The 26,767-nt window shown below is 39.4% G+C and overlaps 1 protein-coding gene and 1 pseudogene across 1 annotated transcript in view; both read right to left on the minus strand.

The window, feature by feature from the left end:
• Positions 1-214: 214 nt before the first annotated feature.
• LOC122666928 lies at positions 215-2,701 on the minus strand (annotated as a pseudogene).
• Positions 2,702-7,863: 5,162 nt separating this feature from the next.
• Positions 7,864-26,767, minus strand: part of LOC122668110 (probable sugar phosphate/phosphate translocator At3g17430) — a 60,145-nt gene continuing 41,241 nt past the window's right edge. Inside the window, exons 3-9 of the mRNA XM_043864681.1 lie at positions 25,425-25,456; positions 25,291-25,341; positions 24,229-24,290; positions 23,875-24,136; positions 14,363-14,628; positions 14,115-14,209; positions 7,864-8,263 (exon numbers count right to left, since the gene is read on the minus strand). Coding sequence (XP_043720616.1) covers positions 8,084-8,263; positions 14,115-14,209; positions 14,363-14,628; positions 23,875-24,136; positions 24,229-24,290; positions 25,291-25,341; positions 25,425-25,456 — 948 coding nt within the window. The 3' untranslated portion in view covers positions 7,864-8,083. The remainder of the gene's footprint in view (positions 8,264-14,114; positions 14,210-14,362; positions 14,629-23,874; positions 24,137-24,228; positions 24,291-25,290; positions 25,342-25,424; positions 25,457-26,767) is intronic.

Genomic DNA, 26,767 nt, shown 5'->3' on the forward strand with positions numbered 1-26,767 from the left:
GGATCGATATCGGTACTGCCCTGACTGATTCGATTCTCAATTCCAATTTTCATAACCTTGGTTGTAGCCCTTAATGTTTACCCTAAGTTCAAATTTGTTCGGCCTGCTTCAGCCCAGCATTCTGTACAGAAGATCTCCATGATAGTCCTAGGTGCTCGATGTAGCCACCAACCACTGCCTGATCCCGACTTTATGGCCATAAATTCCCCTACTGTAAAGACTTTCTGTTCAGGGTTTACAATTCCACTGAACCATTTGCCACACCATCATGGACTAATGGGTCTGTGGCAGTAGTCATTTTCCATGTCGATCTCCTCAACAAACACTGCTAATCTTTTCATGAAGGATATGGCCACCCTACTAGTATATAAAGACTGCCTACCAGTAGTCCCCACAAGAACACACACCATCTTTGAAATGATGAAAACGGTTGGTGTCTCGGACAAAAATTTCTCTCCCCTCGAAGCTGGATATAAATTTTATCACAACATGGCAATCACCACAAATTCGAAGGTTCTTGATTACTCGAAGTGGGGAGCCTGCATGAGTGTTCAGAAGCCCCAACACTACAGCCAACTTTTCGCTATGCCCACATAATATCTGCTCCTTGTCCTGTTCCTCAACATCTTGAAGCACGAATTCGGTATTCGGAAGGTAACCTAATTTCTTCATCTCCATGCTCACTCTTCCCAGCCTCTCAATAATTTGATTCATTTGAGGATGTGATTTGTCCCCCGCCATAAGTGTGTGCACCATGTTCTTGACCTCAATCCAACTGCAACCAGGGTTCTTCCTCAACCCCATTCTTTTCATCATATCTCTCACTCTATCTACCTCACTCCACATGCCCTGGGCAGCATAAATATTAGAGAGAAGAACATAGTTCCCAGGATTGCTTGGCTCCAACTTGAAGAGCTTGTCAGCTGCAGCTTCCCCTAAGCTGACATTGCCATATACTCTGCAAGAACTGAGCAATGCTCCCCAAACACAAGCATCTGGCTCGGAAGGCATTTCTTTAATCATGGCATAAGCCTCTTCAAGCCTTCCAACACGGCTAAGGAGATTAACCATGCAAGCATAGTGCTCCATTCTAGCTTCAATTCCATGCTCTGTAGTCATGCTATTGAAGAAGTACCGCCCCTCTTCTATGAGGCCATTCTGGCTGCAAGCAGATAGGACACAAGTAAAGCTGATAAAATCAGGCTTCTGCCCACTCCTCTGCATTAAATGGAATAACTTGATAGCCTCTTTAGCCTTGCCATGCATAGAATATCCACCCACAATTGCATTCCAACAGACCAAATTTGTAGTACGCATCATATCGAACCAATGCTGAGCATCTCCAATTTTCCCACACTTTGCATACATATCAATCAACGCGCTGCCCACATACACATCATCGGAAATTCCCTGCCTGAGGGAGAAGCAGTGAGCTGCCTTCCCATGCATCAAGGCTGCAATATTGGCACAGGCTGGAAGCAAGCATGGGATTGTGACAGAATTGGGCTCCACACCTGCAATCTGCATCTCTCTGAAGAGCTTCAAAGCTTCAATATCCTTCCCATTTTGAGTGCAACATGAAATTACCGATGTCCAAGATACAACATTCAGTTCTATCCCTTGGTCTTCGAATTGCCTAAACACTCTCAATGCATCTTCAACATGACCATTCCGAGCAAGCCCAGCAACCAGGGCATTGCATGAACCCAAGTCCATTTGAGCCATCTCGTCGAATGCCAGCATCATCTCTAAGGTGCACCCACACTTGCCATACATATCGAGAAGTGCACTAACCACACAGTTGTCCGACCCAAGACCCTGCTTGATCACGTAGCCATGGATCTGAACCCCAACATCCTGTTCTTTCAAGTCCCCCACTGCAGAAAGAACACTAGAAATGCTAGTCCCGTCAGGCTTAAACCCTTGCAAATGCATCTCCTGCAGAACCACAACCGATTCAGAGGATAAACCACTATGGTGAAGACCCGAGATCAAACCATTCCATGATATAGGATTGGGTTCCACCTGAACACCTCATCTCATTGAATAGTTCCTTTGCCTCATTTATGTATCCTAGTCGAGCATAACCAGCAATGATAGCACTCCAACTAACCACGTTTCTATGTGTCATTCTATCAAACACTTTATAAGCATCTTTCACCTCACCACATTTAATATACATGTGAACCAAGGAAGATTGTACGAAGTAGTCTGAAGCAAACCCAGTAACAGATGCAAGGCTGTGGACTTGCTGCCCTATCCGAAGAGACAATAGGCCCGCGCAGGCCTTTAGCATACTAGGGAGGACGAAATTATCGGGCAGGAGGCCACGGGAGACCATTCGGCGGAGGAGACGAATAGCGTAATTGAAGCGATCGAATTTGGCACAAACAGATAAGAGAGTGGAGAAGGAAAAGACATCAGGTTCAGGGATTGAATCGAGGACGAGAGCTGCGTCGGAAAAGCAGAGGTGGTGAGCGTAGAAAGAGAGAAGCTTGGTGTTGAGATGGGTATTGTTGGAAAGCCCTGTTTTGAGGATGTTGCCATGAGCTCGTTGGGCTTGTGATAGAGAGGATGTGTTTGTATTGAGTTGATTCAGAATAAGGTTGTAGAAATTATCGACAAGAAGGAGGCTTTGCCTGGCCATGGCTGCTCTCCCTCCACCTCATAACAAGAAGATGATTCCCTCTCTATTTCTCTCTCTCTCTCTTCAGTGGAGACTTCCATTCGAGCAATTCATTTAATAGTGATCGAAACCAGAGAAAATAAAAATTCAACTGAAAATTCAATTTCAGGAATTTTTTATTTTATTATTATATTTTTTTGGGGAAGCAGTTTTCTGCACGGGCGTGTGGCCTATGCCAGCACTCTCATATGTCTATCTCTCCTCATTAAAAAAGGGATTAGAGATGTCTTTTCATATGGGCAGGAGAGAGATAAACTCATGGGACCATACTCTCACACAGAAATCTTTTTCCCATATTTTTTTCTATTTTATGAAAGGCCAAATGTTCACGGGGGTGTACGCTATGCCCAGACACATGGGGGTAGGCAAAATGACCATCTTGCCCCCTGAATGGCATGTAAACCCAACCCATGTGTCTAGACACAGGCTACACTGTGGCACAGAGAACATCATCCCTTTATTAAAATTTATGGGAGTATGACACTTTTTAAAAATAGGATAAATCGCATCGGCCGATTTGGATTAGAATTGGCCATGACCAATCCCGATTATGGACGTTCTGATCCGACTGAGTCTAGGGCTTTTCTCATCGGATCATTGGGTTTTCAAATCTGAGGGGCCGATTCTATGATTCTTTAGATTGATTCAGGCTGATTGGGATCATAATGATTCGATCTTTGAATCCCATAACCCCCGGGTTATGGGATGGGATTTTTGGGGAAATGTTGATAGTGAAAACCAATGGTTCATGGCTCCATGAACTGACTCAGTACATTCCAGAAACAATATTACAGTGCAGAACCTGTGGTTCCAGTTTTAAAGAGACAATAAGAAGCAAGGGATATAATTCAAGGATTAAAAGAACAGATCGACCCAATTCCTTCGTTCCAGATCAGGCGTGGAATGGTCTGATATGGATCTATCAATCCAGTTGATAAAAAGATGGTAACCATGATGGACACATGTCACCACATGTAGACACCTCATTTTTTCACTTTAGAAGATATGGACAGTGCCCAATCCATCGCTGTGGACGTGGCTTGTGGAGTAGTTTTAGGATCTCCCACTCCTCAGACTTCACTTAGGAACCTTTTTTTTGGGAGAATGTTCTCTGTGTCGTAGCGCAGGCTGCGCCCAAGCACATGGGCAGCTTGTGCAGGGGGGCAGGATGGTCATTGCACCCACCCCCATGTGCTTGGGCGCAACCTGCGCTACGGCATAGAGATCAGCACCCTTTTTTTGTTTTTTAAACATTTGACATCAACGCTCAAAGTAGCCCTTGTCAAGGTTTTACTGGGTTTGAGCCGAGTTGGTTAGTCAATAACCTTATTTTATGTTGTTAAAATAATCATTTTTATCTAAATTAGATTGACCAACCTGGTGGACCTAGGTTGAGAGCGACAAAACACACATAGAGGTTTTCCATAGTTTGGGTTTGCATGCATGGTTTTAGTGCATGGTATCGGAACGGATATCGGCAACCTGCAAAACCGATACGATACCAATATGGTATTGGCCTGAATCAGCTATATCAGACAAAATTACCACTGAATTTTCTTAAAAAATGAGTTTTCTAACCATTTTACCCCTTGTCTGTACCATGCTATCGATACAGTATCGATATCGGTGACTAGCAAAATCGGTATGTATACGGACGATACGATACCGATACTTAGAACCATGTTTGCATGCAATAAAAGCTAGTTGACACTCAATAGGGTCCTATCAACGTCGACTAGCCGTCGGCAAACACTCAGTCAACGTCGACTGGAGTCTATCTAGTGCTAATCTGAGGCCATTGGATGTCAACTCCTGAGTTTCATGTTACAAGTAAGATTGCCAGGTGTGGACTCTTAAAGTCCTAACCTCATTCCAGTTACCTCTAATCATTATGGGAGTGGGCACACTACCCCTAGATTCCTTATCACATTGTATAGAACAAGAAGACCTTGCCAAAGATCGATTCACACTCAATTTGAGTTGTGGAAGATGTTTTCCACTATTTTCAACCATTGATATCATATTGTCCATGATCTATAACTCAATCAAAATCCAACGGTTTTGGGTGAGGTTTGTTGCTAATTGAAGTAGAGAGGTATTAAACAAAATCGATCACTGAGAGGGGGTGAATCAGTGATTTTCAAAAACTCGTTTCCTTAGACCTCACAAATTCAGGTACACACATTGCTTCTCAACCACATGTACACACAATTCTGTGGCAATGTCTACTCAGTGTGCACACCCATCCTGCAGCAAATGGACTCCATATATACACACATATAATCCATAGAGCCACCCCATTACATAAGATATTTGCATGGTTTGGCACTTGCCTACTACATCCATAGAGCAATGCCTCAAATGCGCTCCATATATGCTTAATACACTATTCTCTTGACTACTACAACGACCCAGGAGCACCTACCCCTAATTTATCCAGGATAAAACTAGGAGGGCGCTACAACACCTCACTTTAGGTAAGCTACAATCCCTGTGTTCAACACCCACTAAAACTTTAGTACAAGTGTACAACAGATAAATTTGGGCTTATAAATATTTGCCTTACAATGCAAGCACAAACTAGTCCATGTATTCAACAATACATCAACCTAGGTCTAGCACATATAGAGAGAATAAAAATGAAACAAGTCTTAGAGTAGAAACCCTTGCTCTGTTTCCATTCCTGGTACCTAGAAAACTCTAAATCACCAACCACAACTTCAATGACTACTGGAATCTTTGACTAACTCCTTGATGTGAGTAACTTGAATCTTCAGGTAAGCTTTTATTTGTGGGACTTCTTTTTCTTTCTTTTTTCTTCTCTTCCTTTGCAAAACCCCTCTAGGTTTACACACATTCCTAACCATCAGTCTTCTCGCCTAAAATGGAGTAATAACTCACACAAGAATGGTAGGTAGAATGGATTTAAGCAAGAACCCTATCTTCTCTCTTCCCTTTATCTTCTTCTCTTCTCTTTTAGGGCTTTGTCACTTTCGTTTTTGGGTGTTCTTCTACGATTTTAAGACTCAAGGGTTGATTATATAGTGCCCAAAACCACAAATCAAAATGGACCTGGTTGAACTGGCTACAGTTTGTCCATTCTCTGCGCGATGTCGGCAAAACGACAATATCTCACTCATTTAGAGTCAGAATGACTTGATTCCGACACCATTGGAAAGAAGACTTGAATCTATACAACTTTCAAGTTTTTAGCTTCAACCTAAGTCATGAGGAACACCTCAAAAATCACAATGCAAGTTGTTTTATGTATAAATAAAGTTTTCTCGTCACATTGCGCACCATTCACAGTCAAGAATAATACATACTCCTAATTTTGATCAGACTCAGATTGAGTTGATTCTTGAAGCATATGAAAATAGACTTCAAGCTCTCCACATCAAGACCTAAAAAATGCGCCACAATGTCGAAAAACAAACCCAGATTTTCCTCGGCGTTTGACAGAACCCAAGAGCAACACAACCTTCAACATTGACCGACTTCTGTCCATACAAACCTTCATATCTCTTTCAACTGATCTCCAATTGATGTGATTTTTTTTTTTTTTAGCGTAAAGCTGGCTCGAAGGTATGCATTTCTTATGATGTGACCTTTAACTCAGAAATAGTGCACATCTTCCAAAATTGATTTTGAAATTGAAGCATATGATGAAACTGCTGCCTGAAGCATATGTGATGCAAATAGTCATTGGGCTACATCCACGATGCAAATGGGCACTGGACTACAATCCAATTATGACTTCTGTGTAATGCACGATACAACTTTGATAGCTACAACTTCCAAGGAGCACCCACCCCAAGCTTATGCAACTCTAACTGTGAGGGAGCACCTACTCCCAACTATCAAGCACCCAGTTGACAGTAAATACAATGATGCACAATAGAATGGGCTTATAACAAATGCCCCAATACAAGCCTGGTAATGGAATAGACCTTTTAGAAATAAATTAATTTACCCAACATGAAAATAATTACAGGTGTTGAGTATGTCTTGTATTCCAAGGATCCGAGTGCGATGCGGATCCAACTCGATCCGACATATTTTGTGGCATGATCTGAAAAGAGAAAAAGTTGAGATTTAGTTCCTGACACGGAGGATATATAGGGCACTTTTTTCTCATTCTAGGGTAAGACGAAATAACTTGTATCTTTATCTTGCTTAGTGAAAAGTTTTGCCGCTGCTCTTCTCGTGAACGTAGGTTTCTCACGAAACCGAACCACGTAAATCTATGCGTGTTTTCAATTGTCTTGATTGTTATTTTCTTCAATCCAATAATTGACCATCTTGTGTGATTCCGTTCTAACAACAGGAATGAAACCAAACAATGAAAACTAAAAAATCTTACAACTCTTTGAATGGAGCATAATGTCAGGAAATAGACCTCCAATTCTCGATCTTACCGGCAGATTTAGGATTCCATTTCATTTGAAATTTCAGCAAAGTTATCTTTTATTCCTCCTCAGTGTTTAGATACTCCAAGAAACAGGCTCATTATTAATTCCTGAGACCTTTATAATGTTTCTTTTGTTGCTTTGGACTCCCCTAGCTAAGTTTGGGTTGGCTTTCCTATTCTTTCTTTTTCCCTTTTGAGGTCTCTTGTATGTCTTCTTCTTTTTTTCTTCTGGTAATGAATTTATTTATTCACCCAAAAACAACATTATAGTGAACAAGATATTAGCAATAGCCTGAGAAGTACATAATCCATTCTTAATAAAGTACACACCCATGTATTAGGCTCAGAATTGTGAACAATTGGTATCTTCAACATCGCCTTAGAAATCGAAGCAGGACTTGTATATGGTAGGGATGAGGAGCGCCTACAAACTAGACAAATCCCCTTGGCCTAAACCTTCTATGTGCTATTTCAGTCATCATCTACTAGACACACATGGCCATCTCTCTGCTGATTTTGAGTAAACACATGTAACACATTGATAACTTTTACACCCAAATCATCACTTGTAATAGCAGAGAATATCAATCTTTTCATTGAAATTCGATAGGTGTAGATTCCCTTCTTGAGACTCTTTCCAAGGGGTGGAAAAGCTTTGAGAGGTTTCATGACCTCACTCTCAACCATTTGCTGATTCTGTTACACCTGTACTGCTCAAATCTCAAACTGCGACATATCCATTAGTAAGCACAGACAAGGTCAATTGAAAATTACAAACTCCATTGAGTTCCCATACTAAAATATGAAGCTTCTACAACAAATTACCTTCTAATTTTGAGTGGCAAAGAATGACTCTTCATAGAAGGAATATACTACATTTCCTCTCTCTCTCTCTCTCTCCTTGAATTTTCTGCTCTCAGAATGAGTTGTTACACGAAAATTGACCTATAAGTAGGCTGCACATCTTAATTCAAGCACGGAGGCTGCTACCTGCTAATCTGAGTTCGTCCAATATGAGACAGCCTAGAAGATGGAATCAGAGGTGCTTCTTCATCCACAGGGGAGTCAGAGGCAGTGATATGCACTTCAGTGCTTCCTACATTGTTAGAGTAATTACTGTTGCTAGGTACATACAGATCAGACGACTTCTTCTCCAGTTTCCAGTCCTGCATTTAACAGAGTACCAAATTCAGAACCTGATGAATAGTAAGGGCTTACATAATGCAAACATAATCCCTTCAAAATCATTACAGTTAAACACAAACTGCCATACTGTCGCATTCTTATCAGACACATGGTGATTGTATAACGGAAGCCAAAGGGAACCAAATGATGAAGCCGATTTTAAGGCTAGAAAGGGTGTAGTTAGACAACATCGAAGTTTAGGGCTCTTCTTTCCCATGTAGCCAATTTCTATGTAGTGGACTTGTTTGTACCTGTTATTTGTAATCCTTCTCCCATACTGGGGCCCGTGGGCCTTGACCCTTGGGAATTTGTACTACTATGTGGACCATTGCTGAATAGTTCCTCCTTCGATATATAATTTGTTATTCAAAAAGGAAGATTTTTGGTTTCTTTCCTTACATACACCTCAACATACTGCAAACAACATTATTTTTTTTTCCCATACAGATCTTCCTTCAACACAACATGTACAAAGGTATTGATGTAGTCCTAGATAGGTAGGAGACCTACTAGGAGCCAGTTCAACCAGGATCTGATTTGAACAGGTCATCTGAATGGGTCAACCTTGAGTTTTAGGTCAAAATTAGGGTTAAAGTTAGGTTTAGGTTAAGGTAGTCTTATATGGTAATGATAGGCATGTGTAGGGAAGTCTAATGGTATAGGTTTTATGATGTTTGAGTGAATGAAAGTAGGTTAGGTGAGTTGGGCAGCAAGATAAGGAAGGTTATTTGAGACAATTCCTAATGGAGATAGGAGAAGGGGATTCTAGGGTTTAGGGTGGTGGGGGTCTGATGAAACTTGGATCGAGTGTCAATAATGATGTAAGGGATGTATGCTGAAAGTTTGGTTTGAAACTGATGGACAGAATTGAAGTTATGGAGTAATCCTAGTTAGGGTAGGAGTGAGGGCATTATGGTAAATAGGGTATTGGAACTAGGGTTAAGAGATATGATTAGGTTACTAATTTCAGAATTTAATATGTCATGAAATCAACTACTTATTCTGAGCATGAAATCAGAATCGATTATGGTTGAAGCTCTGAAACTGCACTTTAATGGAGGTAGGGGCAGAATGAGAAATATGAGAATATATTCAAATCAGGCCACATGAATTAGGTCAAATTTGAATCACTTCCCAAATTAGGGTTAATGGAGGTATGGTGAAAATCTGAGTTCAATCGGATGGCTGGTTTGGTAGATCTCAAAAATCACCCTGTATGTGACCTTCTCGAAGGAAGAAGAATAGTTGCAGAATTTTTTACTTGTTGCAGGTCTTCAATGGTAGCAGCTTGTTTGAAGATGAAAACTTGAAATAAAACTGAATCTTGAACTAGAACTTGAAGGAGATCCTCAAAAACTTGAAGGGAAAATTTGACAGAGAACTTGAAGTAAACCTCCCGGTACTACAAGACACAAGGAGTCGAATTGGAAATCCAGCAATCCCACTTGAATGAACCTCCCGATACTACAAGATGCAAGGAGTCGATTGGAGATCCACCAATCCCACCACTTTGATATGACACACAAAGCAAAAGTCTCTTGAAGAAGAGGAGCAGCAGTAATGGCTAGCAAGCAAGAATATTTTATTAATCAAAATTCGTGTTTAAGGCTTTGCCAACTTACAACCTTATATAGAAGACTCAAGAATAGACTCAAACACTAAAAAGAAAAGGCCTAACTCAATCCTTAACCTATTAGGTAACTTAAACTGACTAGGAAACTGAAATAGACTAAAAAATAGTCCTAATCCAGCTCAACTTAAATACTTAAAAAAGAAAACTACTAAAATCACTTAAATTGAACCATTGGCATAGTTGTCACGGCGTCACGGCGATCCAAGTCGGTGGAGGGGTGTCACGTCGATATATCGACATGTCGCCCGCCATGGCGTTGCCATGGCGAGCATGTCGACCATGTTTTATTTTTTATTTTCTCTATTTTTAATGTTTTAATAGATGTATACTCAAGCCATGTTTTATTTTTTCTCTATTGTTTCTCAAGTTTTAAGAAGAAAATTCAGAAATCGAAGAAGAAATCGAAGAGGGAAAGAAAAAATCGAAAGAAATCGAAGAGGGAAAGAAGACAGGAAGAAGAAATCGAAGAAGAAATCGAAGAGGGAAAGAAGAAATTGAAAGAAATTGAAGAGGGAAAGAAGAAATCGAAGGGGGAAGAAGAAATCGAAGACAGGAAGAAGAAATCGAAGAGGGAAAGAGAGACAGGAAGAAGAAATCAAAGAGGGACGCCATGGTATAGGTCGCCATGCAGTCCTCTCCTGTGCCAGGGCGCCATGGCGACGCCATGACAACTATGGTTGAACTGGTTCAATTTAAAACACCAAATAAAAAGCTAAGTACAGAAATAAAACTAAGTATGGGAGCTAATATCGTATGCAACCTATTTACCCATATTTTAGGCCCATAAGAGTGACCTATTACATTAGAAACCCATGGGATCAAAGGCCCAACATGTATGTAACCCAACCCTAGACTTATTCTCAATGAAACAAGCCCTATTTGGTGATGAATCTGCATCAGGTATCCAAAAGATATTTAAAAAAAAGTAAACATATGCATTAATTTTCCCTACAAACACAAATTTCTTAGCTAGCAGAAAATATTCTCTTTTGTAAGTGGTTAACAGCCATTAACCCATAAGCACAAGGACAGTGGAAGAGATCCAACCTACAGCATGACTAGGGTTGATGGAGCAGAACCCTCTTCCATGTAGGAAGTATAATAGAAGAATAAGAATAATATATTGTTGTGTACCCTTCCTAATAGCTCGAGCTTTTGGAACTAGCATTTATAACATGGTATCAGAGCCAGAGGTCGGATGATCGATCCCTGGTAGGTGCGAGGGATTGTGTTGTGCTCCTACGTTCTGTACCCTCAGTGCCACGTGCAGAGTCATGTGTGGGCCTGCACGTGCAAGGGTTGGGGGTTGCTGATATACATTGTTGTGTGCCCATTCCTAACAGCTTGAGCTTTTGGGATTAACGGCATAGTTGTCATGGCGTCGCCATATCGTCGCCATGGCGTCCTGGTGCTGGAGAAATGTGCATATCGAACTACGCCATGGTGTCCTGTCTCTCTTTCCCTCTTCAATTTCTTCTTCTTTAATTTTTTGTTTCTTCCCCAACCTTAGACCCACTCCCTGTTTCCCTAAATCTCCTATTTTAGCCTTGGTTTCTGAGTTTTTTCTTTCTATCGTGTTATTGCAAGGTTGAAGGACAACTTATATCATTTAAATTAAACCCCCTATATTCTCTATTGCTATTCTGTTTAGCCCATTCAGTTTTCTCTTTAACTCCATTAAATTACAGTTCTGCCACTCCTTTACAACTTCAGATTAATTACACTTCTGCCATTGCTCTCATAAATCTTGATTTATCTACTAGTTTGCAATTCAACTTTGGATTTAATTACAATTCTGCCATGGTCGACATGATTGCCATGGCAACACCATGGCGGGCGACGTGTCGATATATCGATCAGACACCCCTCCACCGACTTGGATCGCCGTGACAACTATGATTAACGGTTGTAACAAGGCTTAAATCTGTGGGCTCTCTCTAGAGCTGCTTTTTTTTTCTTTTTCAGTTTCCTTGTTGAGTTATGCTAGTTTTACTTGTTTCTGTATAAATTTGGAAGTTCTATTTGTAATAGGAATTTGATCATTAAGCTTTAGTAAGTTCAGGGTGAATGGAGGTGGATGGATTTCTCTGCAACTAAGGATGATTCCTTAGTGATTTTTGGCTAACCTTCTGAGGTAAAAGGAGGTGGATAGATTTCTTTGCAACTAAGGAAGATCTTTGACTGATTTTTGTCCAAGTTTCTGGGCTTCTGATTCTGGCTACACAGAGCTGGCTTCTAGGGCTTCGGTATTCTGGATACCCAAAAGTTGGCTTCTGAAAGGCAGGACCAACCATTGTCATTGGTTTGAAATAATCCCTGCCCCCCCAGGACCAAAATCCAAGAAGCTGGGGTGGGGGAGGTTATGGGCTTATGGACAGCTTATGTGACAGGAGGAAGGGATTATATCGGAGAGACACAAGATATGCTAAAAATACGCATGGAAATGCCTAGGATACATGCAATTTTTTTTTTACAGTTGTTGAAGCATAAAACACCTTATTGTGCAAGATCTAAAGATATATCATGTATAAAAAGGAGAATAAAGCATTAGAACTCAAAAACAGACAAATCTCAAAAAAAAAAAGAAGACTTAAGAATAAATATAATTGCAAAAAAATTCAAAAAATTGAGATATAAATCGAAGAGGATGATAGAGCTCATCTACTTTGATCATATATAATTCAATCAAAGCATTATATTAGCATTTTGCAAAAGAAAATCACAAATAAAAAAAAAAAATCAATAAAAAAAATAAAAATAATAATAATAAAATAAAAAAAATAAAAAAAATAAAAAAATAAAAAACTCATTTATGTTTCAGGAAAGAAATCAAAAGATTACATGCTCAAATCCTTGTAATTAACCCAGTTTGATGCAAGGATTTGAGTTGTTTTTACCTAATCTAGCAATGCATAACCAAAAAATAACATAAAAAGAGATCTGCGAACTTTACCTCTTTTTGCCCAAATCTGTTTCAATCCGAGACTTGAGCAATGTAAATCCCCAAAACTTGGTCAAATGGTCAAAATTAGGGTCTCCCCCAACACAGATTGAAGAGAAAAACAAGTTTCCAAGGCCTTCAGTAGCTCTCGGTTTCATATCTCACTCATGGTTTCTATTTTGCAGGTAAAGGAGGTGTATTGAGGTCTGTATTGGACCTGTATCGACCTATATCAGTCGATACAATTAAGATACAAGATTTTTTATTTTTGCGTATCGTATCGGTGAGTCCTGATATCAATACATATTGGCTGATATGATACAATACGATACTTCATTCCATGTCTCCACCTATATACATATGCCACAACGAAGAATAGGGAACAAAGTAGATCTCCCATTTCAAATTCTGTTAGGATTTGGAATCTGATTCCTACATTAGGTCTTCCTCATATTTTGCTTATAGTGGTGCCAAGGCAAGCCATGGGCCTGGCCAGCCTCCATGGTGCCTTGGCAACATATAGGTAGTGCCAAGGTGCCTAGGTGTCCATCTAAATACATACTCCATAACAAAGAATAGGGGAAAAATTTAGGAAACAAAAGCCTGCTAGAGTTCAGAAAGTTCCTGATACGCATTTGAGCTATAAATAACAAGAAATAAAAAGTAGAAAAAGCAATCTACAGTTCTAGACATTTAAGTCAACACATCTTAATGGAGAGGCCATTGCCACAAGTGGTGCCAATCCCCTAAATGTATGGAACATGGATCATATATAAAGGACCAGAACCCATCACTGAACAGTCTCCACCAAAGAGATCAACTATGATGGAAATCAGACTCTACATTAGTTTTATTTCTGTTTGTTATGGTACCACCACTTGACTTTTCGATCTTCGAGGTTTCATTTTCAGAAAGTTCTGAATTTAGGGCTGCCAGAAAGAGCATAAAAGATAAGATAAAGATCAGATAGCAATAAAATCTATTTTATAATGCAATTCTTAGCTTAATATCCCTTTCAGAATCAAGTGGGACTCATTCAATGATGGATCGTGATCTTCATTACATGAGAAACATTTCAAACTTTTAAGTGCAGCTGAAACCACTCGTATCCTAAGATTAATGCTATCGAATCCCATTCAAAAGACATACATAGATAAAAGCATTATATTAAGAAAAAGGGGGAAATTCTTCATATAACATCATAAGAAGAGAAAATTACTTGATCATAAAATTATCATGATTTATCTGTTTAACTAACCTTAGATGCTCTTTCAGGGATACTTTCAGCAAGAGATTGAGATGCACGAACATCCTTGACTTTCAAGTAATTGTACATGATTACACCACATAAAGCTGCAGCAGAATACATGATATTTAAGTATGTATATATACCTTTCTACCTTTTCTTGATCAGTAAAAGTAAATTTAAAACTCTTTATTATTAATAAAAGAATAATGAAGTGGTCATTCCATGAATCCCTATGTTTGCTATGGCAGGATAAGTACCAATTGCATAGCCAATGATATTGAGTCCAGTAATCGCTGACTCAGGAAATATTACTGTTGAAAGGGCAATCAGAATCCAGTCTTTCAAAACACCAGCAACCCGAATAGTGACAGCTCCAGTTCTACCAATTACTAAGAATATTGAGAAGTTCAATGCTAGAGCACATAGAGCATTGGAAAAAAATATCCAGAAATTGAACTGAATCTGTGAAACTTCCATTGCTGGCTGCTCCAGTAAATACCAAGGAACAAACAAAAACAGAAAACTGCAAATGGCAAAATAGGAGGAAATAAGATCTTCAATAAATAACATAATATTTATCCACTACCAAACAAGCAGTACTGCATGAACTAAACTGTCGAGCAAGAAGGATAGACTCCAAACAGAAAGTAAGTTATCATGGTACAAAAGGTATTCAAGGATTAAAAGTAGATAACCTCCAGAGGAAAAGGAAAGATCAGACGGAAAGATGACAACTGAAAACCATAAAGAAAATGATTAACATGATTTACCACATGCAAGAACTGGGCTCAGTGTATAAGATATAACGTCCTAGCTATTAATGTCCACGGATACAAAACTCTTACGTTCTCTGTCCAAAATAATAACAAACAAATCATGGATGATGGAACCTCTCCATCTTGATGACTGGCCTTGGACACATGTTAGCCAAAGGGTTCCATTAGCAACAAATTGCCAGGTCAAAAACAAATAAGAATACAACTCAACTCAGCCTTATCCCAACTAAATGGAGTCAGCTACATGGAGACTTTCTCTCCAATCAGCTCTATTCAAAGCCATTCTTGATACTAGTCCTAAGCTATGCACTTCTGGCCTCACCATTCCTCCTAGAGTCATTTTAGGCCTACCTCTGGCTCTTTTAGCTCCTTCAATCTGAATCAAACCGTCCCTAAGTACTAGCTCATTCAAAGGCCTCTGGTACACGTTCAACCACAAACAACTTTCTTGCAACTTGTCATGTATTAGAACTACTCCTAAATTATCCCTAATTTGTTTTGTAGGATCGTATGGCACACCCAAGAGGGGGAGAGTGAATTGGGTGACAACACATTCTTCTTTTGATTGAAGAACTTTAACACAATATTAGTGCAAGACAAAATATAGAGACAACAATGCAAGTAATATAAAAATGAGAGCAAAGAGAGATAAAGACAGAGATAATGACACCAGCAATTTAGAGTGGTTCAGATCCTCCTCGATCCTACATCCACTACCTTGATCTCCTTGACCAAGGATTTCCACTATCCACGACCCTTTTGAATCTGAAGGAATCAAGCCTTACACCTCTCAACCACAGTCAGTCGGATTGAGCACCCTAAAGATAGTCCGTCGGCCAAGGATTTCCACCTACAACACTGTCTGTCGGTCCTAGGATTTCCTCCACACAAGTTCAAAAGGTACAACGGAGCTTCTTCAAGCTCAAACACAACAACAATGGCTTCTTCTTTCAAGCTGAAAACTGTACCAATGCAAGCAAACTTTGAAACACACATGATAACTTTTGGAGCCCTTTTTAGTTCAGATATTGTATGACATGTATGATTAAGTTCTAATTCATTTTAGCCTCTTATATAGGCAAACAACTAGCCATTAACTAGCTGTTGGAGTCAACCTTGCTCTCCAACAATTCTAGCTGTTGGAAGTGCTAAACATCAATGAAGATGTTTCGTATTCCCATTTAGCATGTTAAAGTTAATTAAGTGCTTTAGATGTTCAAGATCATTCAAAGCAAGCACAATCGTAGAGCATTAATTACTTTGCGCACAGTCGTCCACACGACCATCACAAAAGTCCATGAAACAGAGGACTCATGGACGAAGCTACCATTTAGCACGGATGCATCTCGAAGATGCATGTCTCTTAAGTGTAGTCGTTTGTCAGTTATGACTTGAGACTCAAGACTTTTTCTGATTTGGTATAGTTTTTATTTTTGATTTTTGTCTTCAAAAAAGTTTTTTGTTGCATTTGGTATCGTTTATGGAGCCTGTTTCTATCATAGTTGTCACGGCGATCCAAGTCGGTGGAGGGGTGTCACGTCGATATATCGACATGTTGTCCGCCATGGCGAGTATGTCGACCATGTTTTATCTTTTATTTTCTCTATTTTTAATGTCATTTAGTATGCTATAATATATGTCCTATAACATAACAAATCAACATGAAAGTGTACTACTAATATACTATGGTTTAATTCATGAAAGTGTAATATCCATTAGTGTAGAACCATCCATTAGTTGAGTAAAAGAGACTACAAAAGTAACAAAACAAAAAAAACAATTAAACTGGTGTTTAGCACATTAACATTAAGCTGAACTAGGATGGAAAACACAAAATCAAAGTACTGGTTTTTAGCAGATTAACATTAAGCTGAAGGGAAAAAAAACCTGAAATGTGTAACTGTGTATGTGTGGGCCTGTGCCTGTGTGCCTGTGTGCAAGGTAAGAAGAAGAAAAAATAAAAAACAAACACCTTCTCTGTGACTGTGCAACCCTGCAACTGCAAGGCAAGAAGAAGACAAAAAAAAAAAAAAAAAAAGAAAAAAAAAAACAGAGATAGTTTGGCTGTAATAAATCCCTCCCCCCCCCTTCTGTCTCTCGACTCACTCCCTGTCTCTGTGTGTGACACTGTGTGTATGTGTGCACTGTGTAGGGCAACAAGAAGAAAAAAAAAATACATTCTCTGTCTATGTGGAAGCCTGCAACTGCAAGGCAAGAACTCCCAAGGTCTGCGACGGTAAGCAAGCTAGTTGCGGGGCAAGAAGAAGAAAAAAGAAAAAAGAAAAAAGAAAAAAAACCGAGAGGACTATGGCTGTAACTACTGACTGGAATAAATCCCTCCCCCCCTCTGTCTCTCGACTATCTCCCTGTCTCTGTGACTGTACAAGCAGTGGCGAAGAAGAAAAAAGAAAAAAAAAAGAAAACCGAGAGGACTACTAACTGAAATAAATCCCCCCGTCTCTCGACTCTCTCCCTGTCTCTGTGTGCGTAACTGTGGCTGTGCAAGGCAAGAAGAAAAAAAAAAAACGATACTACTAGTACTGGCTGTAATCATTACCGGAGGCTGGGAGAAGAAGAACTGAAGAAGAAGAAGTTAAGAAGAAGAAGAAGAGGTCTGCCTGGGAGGAGAAGAACTGAACTGAAAAATCGAGTTGCCGGAGGACTGGGAGGAGGAAGAAGAACCAAATTTAAAAAAAAATAAAAATTTACTTACTTGGAGTCCTGGAGGTTGCCGGAGAAGTTCGAACTCGACGGAGTGAAGAACTCTCTCTGCCGAGAGTTGCAGGAAGCGAGGAACACAAGCCAAAGTTGCCGTTGCCGGAGTCAGGATCCTCTGTCTCAACTCTCACGAACTGTTCCTCTGTCTCACGAACTCCCCTCGACTCTCGAACTTTGTTTTCCCTTCTGCAATTTCTATTTCCCTTCAATTAGGGTATATGACTATATGTTATTATGTTTAATGTTTTTAATTTTTATGTTAATGTGTATTGCAGGTGTAACTTTTCAAGTTACACCTTCAATACACATTAACAAAAAAGAATCTAAGTTATTAAATGGTTTTAAAAAAATATATATATAAGCCTGACTTTTATACATTCAAATGTACAAATATCGACCGACATGCCCATATATCGTGGTATGGCGTCCATGGCGACGCCATGGAAGCCATATCGCTCGATATTTATACATATATCATGGCGGACCTCGATATGTGCTTTCCCCCAGCGCCAGGACAACTATGGTTTCAATTTAAAAAAGATTGAAAAAAACCAAAAACCAAAAATAGATTGAAAGCCGTTTATGGTTTTTGGCCAAAAATCACTTTTAACCATTTATGCGGTGACTTTAATGAGCACGTGCTCATAGGTCTTAAAATCAAAGGGTAAGAGCATCATTTCGTTGTTTAATTAGAAATATGACCCTCATCCTCCAACTTCTTCTTCCTCCTGTGAGGCTGCGACTCCATCCGTCACTTCTCATTTTTTTATTTTTCCTGCAACTCCATCCGCCCTCTCTTCTTCTTCTTCTTCTTCTTCTTCCTGCGACCCTCATCTTCTCATTTTCCTGCAACTACTCTTTCACCCAAAAAAAAAAATAAAATTGAAACTACTCTCCCTCTGCAATCTCTGGCAACCTGACGATACCAATGCCCGGATGAAGAATTCATTCTTCGCCATAGATGAAGGGAAACTCAATCCTGATTTTATTATGTTTTTTTTTTTTTGGTCCTGGAGCAATTTGTGCCTGTAATGATGAAATCCAAATGACACCTTATCCCAATTAGCAAGATTGGTTTCTCTCATTAAAAAAGAAGGAAATTTCCTCTCTTCAAGGCTTCAAGCTGGGTATCAGAACACTAAGGTAATACAGAGAACACTCAGAAATCAGAATAGTAATTTAATGTTGAGGTTGCAGATAAAATACTAACCAAATAGCCTCGAAAAGAAGATTGAATCTTAACAGTGGCCCACTCCTCTCGCTTGCCAACATTTCCATGGGTCGAAGCGCACTGGCCACTAGTGCTGGTTTACTTGACTACAGGGGCAGCCGCTTGAGCCGCCACCACCGCAGCCTCGGCCACAGCAGCGGTGGCCGCAACAACCGCAATGGCATACTTATTCTGCTATTCAACTGATCCAGCGTTGTACGAACAGGGATACGATGACGATTCCTCTTTGTAAGACCCCCTCCTGGTCTGAGGTTATCGCAGACACATACACTTATTTGCTGCAACCGTGGGTTGTAAAGAAAGGATCTACTTTAGCCCTGAACAAGATATGAGTCAAACTTGACAACTAGATTTGCCATGGAGGTAGTTTTCCTTTACCGTGAACAGTTCTAATTCAATTTTGATTTGCAAAAACCTTTCGTATCTGGTTCTTAGGGGATTAAATCGCATATGGATGGGTGATCTAAACCCAAAATCCTAAAATGAAATAAGGAAAATCCAAAGAGATTGATACTCAACAGCTCGGTTCTGAGTTTATGCTTTGGGAAGGAAGATGGGTAAAGGTGGCATCTCTCCACCCACCCACTTCAAAAAACTATTATGCAGATAGGTATGCCAACCATATTTCTTTGTCTACAATCTATTCAGTGTAGTGGTTACCAAACAATTTTTATGTTTTGACCAAAAATGGTTTTCACAAATGGTTTTTGTTACATAGGCAAAAATCAAAAATAAAAAGCATACCAAAGAGAGCCTACCTCATGATAGTCCGTGGACAATAACCTTTAGCCATTCTCTAAGTCAATCCTTCTAGTTTGTTGGGTTTATCCATTTAGGTCATTTATGTGACTATTACTTGGGCTTTTCTATCTTGTGATCATCTTACAATAGGATTACAAAGATGCAACAATAAAACTCAAAATTCAAATCCTATGTCTTGAAAGATTCCCCAACTTGATGTACCTTTAAGTTCTTAAACTTTCTCATCGCAGGAGTCCGTCATCAACAGTTCTTCTCAATTTCAACATGTCATTTCTTCCATTAGTGATTCCACCTTAATGGCTTGCGTTCCATCATTCTCATAGCAGATGAATAAACATGTTAGGACACTAAAACACACATCACATAAGGTTTTCATCATCAAAACATATAATCACATATAGAAACCTTCTAGGTTCAACATCTTCTTTCCTTATTTTATCCTATCTAGTTCTATCTAGTTTTACTACTTATCCATCTCAACATCCTCATTTCAGGTACACTAAGTTTATTTATATGTTGTTTCTTCATTCCCAACATTCAGGCTCCATACATCATTGCTGGTCGTATAACTGCCTCGACACTGGATGTGCCAGTGGAAAATGATGGTGCACGACTGCACACCACTGTCCCAACTTCCCAACCCCACTACTATTCTCCAGCCTTAGGCCTCCAAGTGTGTCAAACGCAGAAGAAACATCTATCTCCATGTCAACGCTATCATGCTCCTCATCTGGTCTAAAACTACGACGTGGGTGTGGGGGTATGTACACCATGGTCAATATTTTTGTTAGCATGATCAAACTGACTCTCTTACGAATCGGATAGGCTCCAACTCCACCTTTGTCTGGTCATACTCATCTCAAAGGCTCGCATATCTATCTGTATCACAACCACCATTATCTCCATCAGCAGGGAGTGACAGTGTGGTAATGCAACCACTAAAATGTGACCAGTCAACATCTTCATCATCCCCGCTAGGCTGTAACTCAAAAGGTCGGGGTCTGTGTGTGGACTCGACCCTCTCGAGAAGAAATGAACTTGCTAATATCGGCCCCCATCTGACTAGAAATCTCAGGGTCGGGCCTACCACCAGCCTGATCCATCACCGGGTCATTGCGATCCCTCACCCACTCGTACAAGGGCTCCTCCTCATCTGACTTCAACTAGAAGATGTTGCTGAGTTCGATTGGGTCTTTGTCACTGTTTGCTCCAACGTGTATGAGATGTATGCCTGCATCTTCAATCTCATGTTTTAGTGCACACACCAGCTGCTCAAGACGTTTATGACCCAATCGGTTCCGCCTCTATGAATGGATGAGTGACAATGTACTCTAGTTGCGCTCTCATCCAGAGACGGAACATGACTGGGAGAGCACTTTAATTGCTATCTTCCTCAGGTTAGGTGCATATCTCCCATATAGCACCCACCATTATTCTTGGTAAGTGCTAGAACTTGGATACGTACATATGTGAAATTGCAAATTGAACAAAGAAACAATGTTAATGGACCTACTAGGTGCAGTTTTTTCTGTACCAGCCTGTGCGGCAGCACAGCCGAAAGTCCCTAGTGCCTAAAGGTCTTCATCTATTTCCATGCAAACATTGATACGTCAACATCAGTAATGGGACTAACTGTATTGCTTGTAATAACTTAAGAAATTACAAGTTAGCTTCTAACAACTTGTTCCACCAATCTCCCTCAAATCCACCAAATGTTAGCAGTAGATGACTTGTACAAGCTTCTAACAATTTGTTCCACCAAGGGTTGGAAGTGGAATGGCCAAAAACAAAGTAAAAATGAATTTTCTAGGGTAACCACAGTTGTCACGGCGTCACGGCGATCCAAGTCGGTGAAGGGGTGTCACGTCGATATATCGACATGTCGCCCGCCATGGCGTTGCCATGGCGAGCATGTCGACCATGTTTTATTTTTTATTTTCTCCATTTTTAATGTCATTTAGTATGCTATAGTATATATCCTATAACATCAAAAATCAGCATGAAAGTGTACTACTAATATACTATGGTTTAATTCATGAAAGTGTAATATCCATTAGTGTACATGAAAGTATGAAAACATAGATTAGCCTATCAAATAACTGTGTATGTGTGCCTGTGTGCAAGGTAAGAAGAAGAAAAAATATAAAAAAACACCATCTCTGTGACTGTGCAAGCCTGCAACTGCAAGGCAAGAAGAAGGGGAAAAAAAAAAACTGAGAGAACTACTGGCTGTAATAAATCCCTCCACCCCCCCCCATTCTGTCTCTCGACTCTCTCCCTGTCTCTGTGTGTGTAATTGTGTATGTGTGGCTGTGTGCAGGGCAAGAAGAAGATAAAAAAAAAACACCTTCTCTTTCTATGTGCAAGCCTGCAACTGCAAGGCAAGAAGAAGAAACAAAAAACCGAGAGGTCTATGATTGTGTGCAAGCCTGCAACTGCAAGGCAAGAAGAAGAAAAAAGTAAAAAAAAAAAACTGAGAGGTCTGCGACTGTAAGCAAGCCTGCAACTACAAGGCAAGAAGAAGAAAAAAGGAAAAAAAAAACAAAAAAAACTGAGAGGTCTATCACTGTGTGCAAACCTGCAACTGCAAGGTAAGAAGAAGTTAAGAAGAAGAAGAAGAACTGACGGAGAAAGTTGCCGGAAGTGAAGAAGACGAAGAAGTGAGAAGAACTGAAGAAGAAGAAGAAGAACTGAAGAAGAAGGATCGAGTCGCACTCGCCGGAGGACTGGGAGGAGATTGGAGAAGAAGAAGAAGAACCAAATAAATAAAAAATAAAAAATTACTTACCTGGAGGTTGCCGGAGGGGTTCGAACTTGCCGAGAGTTGCAGACTTGCAGCTTCAGTTCTTCTTCTTCTTCTTCTTCTTCTTCTTCTTCTTCTCACTTCTTCGTCTTCTTGACTCCTTCAGTCTCCAGACGTCTCACGAAGTCTCTCTTCTGTCTTGACAAACTTTGCGATTTCTAAAATCCCCAAATTTCAATTCCAATTAGGGATTTAGGGAATACTACTAAAGTGTACTGTTTAATCTTTAATGGTTTTAATTTTTAATGTTAATGTGACCAATACAAATGAAGGAAAAAGCATTTAAGCTTTTAAAAAAAAAATTTAAAACCTGAGTTTTTTACACTTATATCGACCGATATGCCCATATATCGTGATATGACGTCCATGGCGACGCCATGTACGCCATATCGGGCGATATTTATACATGAGCCATGTCGAAGGTCGATATGCCAGTTTCTCCAGCGCCAGGACGCCATGGCGACGCCATGACAACTATGAGGGTAACAGCAGGTTTGGGTCGAAACCTATCGAAATCACTGGTCGAAACAGTACAAATGATTGTACTGTTGATATCAGCCCTTTGGACCTGCTGATATCACCTTGTTTTTTTCAGCCTGTCCTTGAGATCGATTTCAGTAGTTTCAGCCTTGCTTGTGAAATCGGTAGGAGGTGTTTAGCTTACAGATTGCACAGAGACCTTGGGACTAACTCTACCTTGTTTTAGACCTATACCCATATACCCCTGTTCTATTCCAGGTCCCTAAACTGCTACCGAACAGCCTGACTTTCCTCTATTCTGTTTCATACCCTTATCCCATCAGCTTCACTACACCATGAGCATCTCTTAAGTGTGATTCATTCCCTGGTTTAAGATCCTGTTCTGGGATTGATTGAAGCTTTCACATCTGTCCTACATTAATTAGGTTTTGCGCCGGTTCAGGTCGAAACCGAACATTTTTGGTAAGTTTCAATTGAAACCACCGACTTCTTGAACCATGCTTGAACCTTGCTCCTGCATAATACACTGAGTCTGCCTATGAAAAGGTTTATCAACCAAGGATTTGATCTCGTAGGTAGTAACTTCCTCAAATTCTTGTTGAAATGTTAATCACTGTTAACCTACAAATACCCTCCTCTTTCTAGAGTTTAAACTAGACATAAACAACAAACACCTAACTTTCCCCACTGCTATTATACTTTTTTACTTAGTAACGAGATCATATTCAGGCATACATACTAAATTGCACATATATAACATAAAAAACAGATTTTATAAATTCAAATCAGTAAGTAGAAAATAAATTATATATAAAAGGGTGTACCCAGTGCACGAGGCTCCCGCCACTGCGGGGTCTGGGGAGGGTCATAATGTACGCAGCCTTACCCCTGCTTTTACAGAGAGGCTGTTTCCAGAAAATAAATTATATATGTAACATAGAAAACAGATTTTATAAATTCAAAACACTAAGTAGAAAATAAATTATCACAATTTGTTACCTGCAAGGAGCTATGTAATATAAGCTGGTGATTGGATTCAGAGTCAAGCCCTTCTTTTGTAGGAGTACTTGAGTTAAGACCAGTCTAAGGGCTTCAGCAAATATGCCAGTAACCTGGTAAGCTGTACCAACCACATTAAAATGAATTTCCCCATATGAGGAAACGACAACCCCAACGCTGACCAGCACCATGTTCAAGAACACGTCACACCTTAGTTTGTCAGTGCCACATACAACAGCCATGAGAAAAGTAGCCACTGGCACTGTAACAGTTTAAAAATAAGATTTCTTCTGAGTGAGTTCCAGAACAGAGTCTTGAATCAAGGAAACATGTAGACAGATGATATTAACTTACTAAGGGCTTTGAGCATCTGGATGAACGCCACAGAAATATGCAAATAAGCAGTGTTCCCGAACCTGTGATGGCAAAAAGTGGTGCTTTTCAGTACCTAAACAAATAATAAAGGCAATGGTTGACATGACAGAGAGGACGGAGAGAGACAAAAGCTGTCATTCCTCCAAATATATAAAGAGCTCAAAGATGAGCCACAAATTAGATATAGAAATAATACATAAATCAAAGAGGAAAAGATACAATAGGGTGAAAGACTTATGTTGAATGCCTTCCATTAAGTCGAAATGCTCTACAAATGGAAAAACTGTTTTTCTGATGGATCCTGAAAATGTACTTACATAACAGCATGAGAAGAAAAATATATCACCAACCATAAAAGAATTCAATGTATAATCCCATTAAAACATCCATCCAGAGAAAAAATAATTCAAATATTTGTTATTCTACTTTTTCTTCAAAAAGTAACAGCATCCCGAAAAAAAAGAAGGAAAAACTTAAGAGAGGGCAAAGAGAATTTAAAGCACTGCCTCATATGAAGGTTTGAAATGCAAAGGGAAGACCTACAATACTTTATTTTGTTTTTGTTTTATGTTTTATACCTACAATACTTATTACTTAACGTTTGTCTGCTGATTCATATGTATGAACCATAACCCATTAACCACCAGCAGCAGAAGCAAAGTTGTGTCAAGCAAAAGAAAGAAAAATGAAAAACATCTCGAAAATTAAACTGGTTTATTCAACTTTGGTTAAGAGACTTGAAAGTAAATACTCAAGACTGTCTAATAGGAACTCTAAGGAGAAGTATTAAATTTGGGTAAAAAAGTTTTAAGGACTATTATGTGGGGCTATATATATATATGGAAGGAATATATACTCAAGCTAATCCAGAATCATTAGCAAACTACTCTTTTAAGTATAGCCTGCAGAAAGAGGTTGTACCAAATTTAACAAGAATGCAACCCAAAATTGTACCGTCACGAAATACATTATAGTCAGGGATTCATGCAATATTAAGAAAATCCAAAGCATTAGTACAGTCCTGACAAATTAAGGGCTTACCAAAGGCTTGATGCAAAGAACGCACTTATGGGAATCACACAAGTCGCATATCTGTAATATAAACAAAATATTCAAGAAAAAAACAATGGAGAAAAAGAAAAAGAAAGAAACACAAGGCATTCCTGTAGTCTTACATCTCAAATGTCATTTTCACTGGCGAAACAACCTGCATAATTGAACCATTAAACAATGTCAACTAATATGTGAGAAGGAAAACAATAGCTTACGGGGAAAGACTTGCTAAGGCAGGACCACCTCTAAGAAAGTCAGCCATCATTAGAAACATTTCATCATGTTGAGCAACCATGAATTACGGTCACATAAATGGTAAAACAGCAAAAATTACACATATATGTTGTCCATATTGCTAGTCAGAATCTTAACACCTGACACAACAGAGGAAGGCAACATAAAACGATTGGGAGGTAAATGACAACAGAAATAAGCCATAGATATCAGATAGAATTTTATTTTTTTAACAATGTAAATGAAACAAGCAGATTAAACTGCAAGTGAAATATTAGCAACATAAACATGGAAAGAATATGTAGACACAGAAGTAATACATTGCACCACCACTGCTTTGAGAGGTAGGTGAGGCTAACAACTCCAGGCTCACTTGAAGGCCCGCATTTAGGAAGACAACTCAAGTATTAACTTGAAAAGCCCACATGCCAGATGTGTAAGTTACAACAAGAAAAGTAGGTACAGATCACAAAAAATCATGCTTTTGCTACAACATTCAAACTTAAATATTTCTACAGATGCATACAAACTTGTATTTCAGTCATCATATATTTCAACCTAAATAACTTTGAGCCGTGTTAGACATCAAAGCGTTTGTGATGAGGTAGTTTCAAGTTTGGCAGATCTTGTAAAATGACCATCCATCCAATTACAAGGTTTGAGGGGGGTAATAGAACAAATTCCTTGTGAATTCTGAATACCCACCGCTGAAAGAAATGAATTCATCTCTTTGAGCCTAGCCATTGCTGTTGCTAGATGCCAGCCAGAAAACTGTTGACTGCTCCAGTGGGGGCCAGACTTGCATTAGTCAGTCGTATGCACTGAGAGAAGAATCTCCCAACACTATCCTTGTTTTTTTTATCAAAATCAAACCCTCCGCACATTCAATGATACCGCAGTTATGGGGAAGCAGTGGGGTCAAAACCCTAACCATGGGGTTCAATTTCCACTTCTAGTTTTAGCCATGAGCTTCTTATAGAAGCTGCTTCTTTTCTTCCTTCTGATTTCTACGTCCAAGTCCTACTCTTATTATGAGTCCAGTTAGTTTCTATTTTGGTGTTAGAAGTTTCTATTTTATTTAGTTTAAGGAGAGTTTTTATTGAGCGGCAGTTTAGCCCCATAAATAGTGTTATTGGCTCTAACACAGAAGAATGTCCAGAACAGATGGCGAATATGAATCAAGCAACCAGAAGGACATAACAAGACATTAAATAGCATTTACTCAAGTCAC

This window comes from Telopea speciosissima, chromosome 7 (assembly GCF_018873765.1).
Source record: "Telopea speciosissima isolate NSW1024214 ecotype Mountain lineage chromosome 7, Tspe_v1, whole genome shotgun sequence".
In the NCBI taxonomy this organism is placed as follows: domain Eukaryota; kingdom Viridiplantae; phylum Streptophyta; class Magnoliopsida; order Proteales; family Proteaceae; genus Telopea; species Telopea speciosissima.